Below are 10,518 nucleotides of genomic sequence, written 5' to 3'. Positions count from 1 at the left end.
TGTCTTTCAACACCGCTCCTGAGTTTATGTTGGACTGGGAAGGCGATGGGTTTAGGTTACAGTCCTTTCCGGTACTGACAGATAATCCACTGGGGCAGGGTTGTCCATTCCCTTTTCATGTGTGCATCCCTGCGCTGCCGGGTCAGGAGGTGCTGAGAGAAGAGAGGGAGCACTGAGCATAACGTGCCTGCAGAGGTAGGTAGGGATGGTGTACTGGGGTGATTGCATGTGCATAAATCACTACCTACGAACAAGGTTACCCGAGTTGCTTTGAAATGCTGTAACAAGTTTTACGGCCCTGCTGTGAGTGTGCATGTAGCTTTATGCTGACGCTTTGCTAGTAAAATGGAGAGTACCTCAAGCAGGAAGCAAGCTGTTTTCCAGCTTCTCCCCATCTCCTTGTCCCCCTCCATAATGAACTTGGAAAGGGTTTGAGGTACTTTTTCCTGCCTACTGCTTATACAGTGGGCTGTGATCAGGTTGGGGGCTGCTGCAAGGCTGCCAGCCTACTCCAAAGCCCTGAGCCAATCATCCCTTCCTCCAAAATCCGGGGAGCTGCATGGGGTGACGACAGCCGCTTCTGCCCATGACTTGGGGCTTGCTCTGGTTCCAGCTCAGCTCATGCAAATAACCTGGGGACGCCGAGAGCCCTCGTGCAGCAGTACTACCGCTTGCTGGCCTCCCAAAAACCTCCCCGTGGGAGGAGGAGAACGGTTGTTTGCTGGTGGGGACACAGCCAAGATGAAGGGAACATGAAGCCTTTGGGCTCCATATGGGCAGCACTAAGTACAATTTAGAAGAGGAAGAAGGGAGATAAATTTTGCCTTGTGGATGTGCATTTAAGATAGCTCAGTGCATCCACCTTGCCTATGTATCAAAACACGGAGGAAAGAGCAAAACCTCGAGAGAGAGAGTGAGACAAGGAGGAGGCAATATGAAGTCAGTGGAAGAGACCTTGGAGAACAGGGTGTGGTTTTTCCCTCCAGCACCCTTAGAAACATGAAGGTACAAAGATTTTAAAAACAGACACACCACAAATTGCTCTAGGCGTGAAGCTATTCTGTAAATTGAAACATTTTAAGTCTCTTCCAAAGGCAAAAGTCGGGCTTCCAAATGCTTAGATATCTACAGTCTTGGTCATCTTTTCTTTTTTTTCTTTTTCTTTTTCTCTACTTGAAAAGGTAGCATGAATGAAAATTGGATGCACGGGGAGAGAAGGGAGTTCTTGATAAAACATGTTTGATTCAGTTTGATTCAGCTTCTCTGGAAGTTTTAAGAGACACTCAGAACTTTTTAGCTCTTTGGACCTCTCTTCAGCACGAGTCTGATGCTGTGGGCATGCTTTAAAAGCAGGAACGAGAAGAAGCTGATTATATCTGGGCCACAGATGTGAAACAGATCTGCAAACCTTTTAGCTTCTATTTTGTAAAAGCTCATTCTTGAGTACTCATAATACCAGATCCTACAGTTGATTATAATTTTGCTTTATAAGTGGTTAGGAGAAACTGGTTTAGTAATTCAGTAACTAGACTGTGGGAAGCTGTGCAAATTCCTTCAGCGATTTCGTTTTGTGAGGACTAAAACGTTCTTCAAACATTTAGGTACTTTTGTCGTTCAATAGCCTCTTTCTTTGTCGCTAGCAGGAGCAGGGCTTTGACATGTTGGATTGAATTTTAAAGCAAAAATCTAACACCAGGCAAATTTCAGGGCTTCTCTCTGGTTGAACATGATTTTATTTTTACCTGGGTTACTGAAGGAGGGACCTGATTCAAGCTGGGCTTCCTCCAAATCCAAAAGCGGAGGATGAGGTCGCCCATGGCTATTTAAGTCATTTGCCACCCATGACCGAAGGAGAACTCAGTCAGGACAACTGATGGTCTTCTTGGGCAGGTAGCTGGCTTTCTGGCTGTTGTTGAAATATGGAATAACCCCTCCAGCAAACTTAGTTTGTTTAACCCTTGAGATTTCTTTTTCGTGTGTGAAGTCATGCCACTTGTCATCTGCTCAGGCAGTGGAGCGGTGTGATTGCCGGTGGCAGTAGGGGTTACTAATGTCTTCCCGCAGTGGCAGACAAGATGGCCCAACCTGTCCCCGGGCAGTTGGGGCTTGGTTGAAGGGTGATCACAGAATCATAGAATCATAGAATGGTTAGAGTTGGAAGGGACCTTAAAGACCATCTAGTTCCAACCCCCCTGCCATGGGCAGGGACACCTCCACTAGAGCAGGTTGCTCAAAGCCCCATCCAGCCTGGCCTTAAACACTTCCAGGGATGGGGCATCCACAACTTCCCTCAGTAACCTGTTCCAGTGCTTCACCACCCTCACAGTAAAGAATTTCTTCCTAATATCTAATCTAAATCTCCCCTCTTCCAATTTAAAACCATTACCCCTTGTCCTGTCACTACACTTCCTGACAAAGAGTCCCTCTCTGGCTCTCCTGTAGGCTCCCTTCAGATATTGGAAGGCTGCTATGAGGTCTCCCTGGAGCCTTCTCTTCTCCAGGCTGAACAACCCCAGCTCTCTCAGCCTGTCTTCATAGGAGAGGTGCTCCATCCCTTTGATCATTTCTGTGGCCCTCTGCTGGACCCGTTCCAAGAGGTCCATGTCCTTCCTGTGTTGAGGACTCCAAAGCTGGACACAATATTCCAGATGGGGTCTCATGAGCGCAGAGTAGAGGGGTAGAATCACCTCCTGCGACCTGCTGGCCACGCTTCTCTTGATGCAGCCCAGGATGCAGTTGGCTTTCTGGGCTGCCAGATGGTCCCTCATCTGGATTTTGGGACTATGGGAAAAAAGTATCCACCTCAAAAAAAAAAACCCCTGGTATTTCTGCAGTGCCTGGGCTGGTGAAACAGCTTCTCCTTGAGCGTATGCCACCCGTCACCCCCAAAAGGAAAGACAGTCTCAGACTTGTTTAGTTGTCTTTCTCCTCGGGAAGGAAATATTGTCCTTTCCCTGTGTTCACAGCCACAGCTCATGGCATGGATTCCACCACGGCCGGTTCCTGGCAGTGGTGTGAGGGAGGCTGCTGTCTCCCCAGGCTGGGGATGAGTTCAATCAGTAGGGAAAAGGGAGGGCCTTGTCCTTAAATGACCCTTAATACCATATGCTGTGGGGGTGGGTTGAGAAGAAGATCGGCTTGATAGAAATGGAGAGAGAAAAAAAATTAGGGAAGCCAGTGAAGACCAGAAGAGTAATAAGTCAAGACAAATGAAAAAAAAAGGTGAAAAAACCATGTTTTCTTCTTGTTTTCCACAGCATTAGGGACAATACCAGAAGTCCTTTGAGTGCTTTGCTGATCTCTTTCATCACAGGGGCTTGGCAAGAGAAGGTGTGAGGGGGGAGCAGAAGGGAGAGCAAAGCACCGGAAGGATCTTTGCTTCCATCCCAAAAGCTGCCTGTAATCTGACTCCAGAAATGGGTCTTCAAGCTGCAAGGAAGCTCCTTAGCTTCCGCCCCCCATCCCCCTTTAAATAGTTTAGCACCTTTTAAACCTGGCAGGGAGAGTTCTGGGAGGTGGGCCAAGAGGGCTGGCTCTGCCCTGGTCCCTGTCCCATGGTCCGTGTCGTCATCAGGCACCTTCTTCTGCCAAACAGGTATGAGAGCCATCCCACGGCTGGCCCCAGATGTATAAGGGAGCAGAGAAAAGGCAGAGGATGGTGCAGCACGGTGGGTTGACACACAAGAGTCTTGGGTCTTTGGTAGGTCACAGTCCTGCTGGCACAGCCTCATTACCGAGGTTTGTCCTTCCTGCTGTCCTCTGCTACTTCCAGTTTCTAGCAGATGGTGTTGCACTGCATGGTGTAGATGTACCTGGGGTGTAAAAGTAGCCAGGAAGCAGTTTGCTTTGCCCTGGAGGGCCTTGGTGCTTGTCACCTGTTCACCCGTTCCCCCTCTTTTCAGCCCCCCAAGTCTGGGCATCGGTGTGCAGCTGGCTTCCCCCATCGGTGTGTGGGGGTTCCCCAAAGCCAAAGATCTGCTGGGACAGAGTGGAATCCAGATGCAATCCTGGCCTATTTTCACAGGACTGCAAGTCAGTGGCAGCTGGGAAGTGATATGTTCCTGTCTAATTAATTATTTCCCTGGGAATAAAAGGCAACATTTTTTGTTTGGTCTCAGTAATGAATCAATCATTCCTGAGGTATGATGTGCAGACAGATGTGGAGAAGCAGCCGGTGTCCTCGGCTGTGAGTGCATGTTGGTGTCTGGCTGAGCAGCTTCATTCTGGGATGGGAAGCAGCCGAGCTCTCTGGTTTCACTATGGGGCCGTTCCTTTCCCAAGGGCAGCACAGGAGACTCTCACCACTCTTCAGAAACATCACAAAAAACGCTGACCCTGAAAATATGCACTAATTTGTGATTTCCAGAGTGCCTCCCTTGTCTGCTGCTTCTGGAGCTGTTTCCCAAATGGTTGACATTAGCTCAGAGCAGTTTTGGGTTCACAGAGCCTCTCCATCGGTGTCCTTGGGTCCACTGTAAAGGCAGATGCTTTCTCCTTCATGCTTCTGTACAACGGCTGCAGTATGTGGCTCTTGATGGGATTCCCTCTCCCTTGATCATTGCCCATGAGCAGCACAGGGTGGCCTGTGGTACAGCACACCAAACAAAGCCCTCTTCTGTGGCCCCCGGCCCCGTGTCTGGGGACTGGGAGGAGGTGGTGTATGACTTCGTTTTCTTGCCACACACCACTTGCGAGGGGGAGGCCTCACTGTCATTGGGGGCTGGCAAGACTAGATTTTTGGGAACTTTGAAGTGACTGATCAGCTTGAAGCACTTGCAGTTAGATGAGGGCAAAATACCATTCCTTGTCTTATGTGTATTAAGACCCATTTAATATGAATATCTAATTAACATTTTGGAGAAAAAGAACTTTGCTAAGAGAGGGACAGACTTTACAGACTTGCCTGCAGAAACACTCAGTGCTGCCCACATGCACAATATTTTCTTTTAAATATAGAAGGATTTTTTTTCTGGTTCCACATCCAATCATACTGACCTTTTGCTTTTGAGTGCATAGTGGGCAGGGTTAGGCTGATTTTGCTCCTCAGGGTTGCCAGTGCTTTTCAAGTGCCAGTTGTGCCTACTTGTGACAGATGAGCACAGGACCTCCCGTGCCTGGGGTCCTGCGTGTGATACCACCCCATACCACTATCTTACCTGTCCCTGTAAGGAAGACATTCAAATTCAAGCTGCCATCTCCTTCACACGGGGTATTGTCTGGTTCAGTGATTCGGTCACTATGAACTCAGGGCGGACAAGGTGTTACAGGTTAATGGGAGAGGTTGTGCTGCCTTCTCATCTTCATTGCTGCAATCCTTTCTCTGCTGCATCATTTTCTTAACTTTTTATGTGTTTATCCCAAAAGCTGATGATCATATGTTCCCCTTCACAGGCAAAGAGAACGATGAACACCGTAATGGGGGATGAGGGAAGAGAGAAAGGGTGGCCCCATCAAGGACCACACTGGCACTGTGAAGGAGTAGCAGCCATAGGATTAACCCTTTCTCTCATACCTCAGGGGAGACTTTCCATAAACTCCTGACACCAGCCCTAGTATGAGCTCAAACTCACTGGCCTCTGTATAAGCCTAAGCACCACTACATTAATTATTTTTTCATCCCAGAGCTGTGTTGCTTGATGCATTGAAATGTGTACGCGCCTGTGAAACACCCGTGCACTTGAACAGGTCTGTAGTGCCATTTGCTGCCTGCTCTGCCTGTGTAAGCTCTGCCCCTCGGAGCATCTGGAGAGGGGCCCATCAGAATGGATGGGCATCCAACAGCGGGAGGGGAGGTACATGGAAAGTACCCAGGCAACGGGGATTTCTGGAAACAGTGCCAGTTAGGAAAGGCAGTAGAGCAACTCTTCGTTTATTCTTCATGCTTATAGAAATTCACTTTGGCACTTTGCAGCCACCGATCTGGAGCTGCAGGGCCTGGGCAGGCTGTTACCTTATGCAGGGTGAAGCTGTGTGTGTTTTACTCCTGGGAATAGCCCCAGGGTAAAGATAAACAAGCACTTTGCTCAGGTGAATATTTGTCCCTTAATCACAGAGCAGGAGACTACTAAATGGCTGGTTTTGCCTGTTCTTGCTCCTTACCAACGTGCATCAATAAGACCTTGAATCCAGCTTGCTCCCTCTCTCTCTCCGAGCCGGGGTTCTCTAGGAAACCTCTGGAGGAAGCATCTGAAAGGAAAGAGCAGAAGAAGGGTGCTGGGCACCCCTCTGTCAGGAGAGAGGGGTGTGTGAAGGAGAGAAGTGGACCTCCAGGATGAGAGCACTCTGCATTTCAAGCCTTCTGAAAGTCTCCACCAGGTCCTCTGGGATAGGTCCGAGTTGTTCATAACCCCAGCATGACTAGGTAGACGGTCTCCCCAAACACACTTGGGTCAAGCCTTTCAGGCAGTGCTTCTGCATTGTAAAGAAGCAAGAAAGGGGAAATAGTTGACCTGGGGGCTTTGCTGTCCTGTCTATTCTTCTAATCAGCTGTATCTGGAAAGGATGTGTTGAGTGTTTGATGTTCAATGTGGAGCTAAGATGAGCTACGGTCATATACCATATAAGCACAGTATTCATTCATATACATAGAGATACTTAGATATCCAACTGTGTGGTGTTCATGCTGGCACTTTCCACCAAGGGGATACGGCACACGTAGGAATAGATCAGTACTTCAGCTTTTTTATACCGGTAGTTCAAATTTCTATTTCAGCTAATGTAGAGAGAGAGAGAGTCAAAGAGACTGATCAACAGGCAGGAAAAAAAACCACCTATAAAATCTTGCTTTGCAGTTCATCTGATAAAGGAAATATATAGTGTGTAAACCTTGTTTCTCATCAGGCTGTTTCACATCCGTGTAACGAATCTGATTCTTCTGTCCCTCACACTATTTCCACCATCACTTACCTCTGACGTAAACCACTATAAGAAAGGTCAGAATGATATTTTTCATCTGTAGCAAGAGAGGACATGTGTACCCTACCTATACTAACAAGTCCGAACGGCTGGAGAACATATTTATAAATGTATTTATAAAGGTAAAACTGTCTCCAAACTCTCCATTCATTGCACTATTGTCAAACCTAATAAGCTAAGACAATTGAAATCTGCCAGCATGGGAAAGCAGGGAGACCTAACACTGTCACAGTGACCTGCACATGGATGGTGCTGCACTCGCCAGGACTGAGTTGCTGACCCTTTGCTTTGTGAGTGACCCCCTTGACTGCGAACTGGTGCCATGAGCTCCTTCCCAGTCTGCAGGCAAAAGGGGCTTCTCACAGGCTACCATGGGACATCCGATTCTCTAATCAGGGAGTAACTGTGCAACTGAGTACTTAAAAGCCAAATGGCTTGGATCCTTTCACTGCTCATTGCCCAACACACATTATCCAGCATCTAATACAGTTGGACGGATGTGTTCCTGCCCAACAGCTTGGTCATGGGAAAAAATGCTATGTAAGCTTTGGGTTAAAAGTCAGCTAAAGCTGGAAGGTCGTGGGGAATAGGAGGGCTTTGTGGTGGGTGCCTATGTATGCTGTCTATCTCATGTGCACCACCTTTAATCCAGCTGAGGTTCACCTGAAAAGGAAGGCAGGCCCAGCTCAGACCTGGCTGCAGATGTTTGGAACTGGCCTAGGGTCTGCTCTGGCATTTCTTTGGGGTTACAACTGATGGTTTGGCTCACTGCTGTTACCTTCAGCCTCAAGAGTCTGGGCTCAGACCTGGATCAGCCTTTCCAGCAGTTCAGGAACTTGCAAGCTTTGATGTCCCATATTAGACCACCGGCACTTACACTATCTTTTGCCTGAGCTTTCAGGAAGAAAGAGGTTCAGACAGGGATCATGATGTTTGGTTTTGCGTTGCTCTGCCAGACAAGAATATCCTGTTGTTATATGGAATCACTGAAAACTTAAATAGCATCCCTAAAACCTTCCTCCCCTCCCAAAGCCTTTTGCTGCTCCTAGCATGTTAATGAGTAGCTACAGACTCTTGCAGCAGAACTTGTAGGATTGAGTGGTCTTGGCAGAGTAGCTGCAAAGGGCATTGTGTTTAATAAAAGGACTAAACTTTACAGTGGCCTTCCCTATGTCTTAAAGTGAGATTTGGTCTTTGAATGTAAGTGCTGGGCTGATGAGCATGGAAAATACAAATTGGCTCCCTGTGTCCCTCTGGCAGCAAGCAGGCAGGCACTTTACTCCTGCCCTGGGGCACTGGGGGCAGATTCCCTGCAGATTCCTATTGTCCTTACTAAGGAGGCATGATTTACAGCGGTGCTGGGTGCCTGCAGGTGCCACCCGCCCACTGCAAGGGCAGTCCCGGTGGCTCAGCACCGCTGAGAATCAGGCTGGGGGGTCCCGGCAAGGGCAGGGAAAGGGGGAGCGGGGCAGGGGAGGGGAGAGGAGCAGCGGTGCTTGCTGACGCTCAAACACAGGTCTTCCGATGGAGGGACCTGCCGCGGGGGGAGGCCTCTCAGCCTCCACAAGTCAAACTGCATAGAGTCACAGTTAGTCGTCATCATCATCATCGTCATCATCGTCGTCATCGTCATCATCATCGTCATCGTCATCATCATCGTCGTCATCATCGTCGTCGTCATCATCATCTTCGGTATTTATCTTCCCAGAAAGCACATCCTCTATCCAGTCCTCCAGCTCCTCAGCTGTGGGCAGGTCATCATCGTCTCTGATCTCCATCCAGATGCTGTCAGCCTGAGGGGACAGGTGATGGGGGATTAGCCACCCCCAGAGACACAGGGAAGAGATGAGGTTCACTGCTATTGTGGGGGTAAGGGTTGGACCACAGGGATGCAGGGGTGATGGTGGCATTAGCTCCCTCTTTGCCACAGGCAGGCTCAGCCACAGTATCTCTGTCTGCCCACACGTTGGCATTATCACTTCCCCTGAAGTGCTGTTGCTTCTGTCTAGGGGCGGTGCGACTGGTTAATGGGTTTACATGAGTGTGTGGTACTGTTTGCCCTGGGTTAGATGTGTGCCCACTGCCCTTACCTCTCCTGCGCTGCTTACACCTGTGAGCAAGAGTATCTTCCACCTGGTGCATTGTCCTCACCCTGTCTGGCCAGTTCTGTAAGACTTCAAGTCAACATAAAGAGAGCATAAGGAGACATATGCGAGCTCCTCATGCATCACCCAAGTTCACAGGACATCACAGCATTTCTCTCCTTCCTTCCAGAGCCTCGCTGGGACCTCTTCCCTTGAGCATTTACACCCTGCTGTCAGCATCCCTTTTCCCCAGCCTTTTTTAGCATCACCTTTGTCTCAGGACGTTGCTCTGGACTCTCCACATGTGATAGTAGCTTCTCCTTTGGAAGAACCTTTCCTCAAATCATCTCAACCATGCTCCAGCTGAAGAATGGTGAAAAACACTGATGCCCTGGACTACAGCTGCCCCCTGCTCTTTCTCTCCATCTGTCATTAATTCCATAAACTGTAGGGTATGGAGGGATTCAGTAAGAAGATGCTGTCTAAAACGCAGTGAGAAGATGCTGTCTAAATTGTGACTGTTACCCAGGGAGAGGAAGCATAGTTTAGATGGTCTCTGAGACCTCGAAAGGAAAGGTTTTCTCCCTGCTTTGCTATAGATTCCTTGGGTAAATGCCTGGGTAAGCCCCTTTCCCTTCACTGTCTCCCCTCCATAAAATAGGATCAGCCTCCTATTTTGCAGAGGTACTGTGAGGTTATCTTGTTCAGCATTTGAAGTTGCAGAACAAGTGCTTTTCACACGTCAGAGGATAACTACCAGCTTTAGCAAATGTGCCCTACTTCTTTCCCCGCCTGTGGTACCTAATTCTCTTCGTTGTGTGGCTTGCTAAAAAGCCAGACCAATTTTTGCTCAGGGAAAACCGTTTCTCCCTTTTACAATATTTTCTTCCTAAAACACCAAAGCTGTAATAAAAAAGAGCCATGGGAGGCATGAATCTCTTGCTTCATGCAAGTGATCTTGTCCCCAAACTCAGGACTGTTCATGCGCAAAAAGTGATACCTTTAAATAATGGGAACAGGAGTGGGCCCCACTGTGCTTAGAGAAGATGCTGTGCAAATGAATCTGCAATATTTTGCAGCACATCATGGCCCTAGTCCTGGGCTACTCTCATGTGATGGGCTAGGGGGGGCTGTTGGGAGCTCTGCTGCTTGTATTGGCAGGCTTTTAGAGAAGCAATGGGGTCAGAGGGGTTATGTCCACTGAAGCCAACAGCAGTGTTTATTTTCACTCTGTTGTGTAAGCCCCACTTTGTACCTGTGTAACTTGGCTGAATGCAGTGATGTAACATTGAAATAACGAAATGAGCTCAGTGTTTGTTTTAGATATCACCCGCCAACCTAGAAGTTTCTTAAATCTCTCTCTTGAGGAATAGAAAACAGACTTAAGAGGAATGAAATAAAAACTGCAAATACTATAATCAACAACCTGAAACATTTACTATATCAAAGCTAGATAATGCATGAGTTTTTACAGGTCTCTGAGTGACTGCTGGATAATAAGGCATATGTTCCTGCCGAA

General features: G+C 48.2%; 1 protein-coding gene across 1 annotated transcript in view; it reads right to left on the bottom strand.

Annotated features, from left to right (window-relative positions):
* Positions 1–4,811: 4,811 nt before the first annotated feature.
* Positions 4,812–10,518, bottom strand: part of CASQ2 (calsequestrin 2) — a 36,537-nt gene continuing 30,830 nt past the window's right edge. The window contains exon 11 of the mRNA XM_074151796.1: positions 4,812–8,708. Within this exon, the coding sequence (XP_074007897.1) occupies positions 8,505–8,708 (204 nt within the window). The 3' untranslated portion in view covers positions 4,812–8,504. The remainder of the gene's footprint in view (positions 8,709–10,518) is intronic.

The sequence above is a fragment of the Numenius arquata genome, chromosome 1, assembly GCF_964106895.1.
Source record: "Numenius arquata chromosome 1, bNumArq3.hap1.1, whole genome shotgun sequence".
NCBI classification, from domain to species: Eukaryota; Metazoa; Chordata; class Aves; order Charadriiformes; family Scolopacidae; genus Numenius; species Numenius arquata.
The sequence above is the reverse complement of the archived record's forward strand: the minus strand, read 5'-3'. Positions and strand labels throughout refer to the sequence as shown.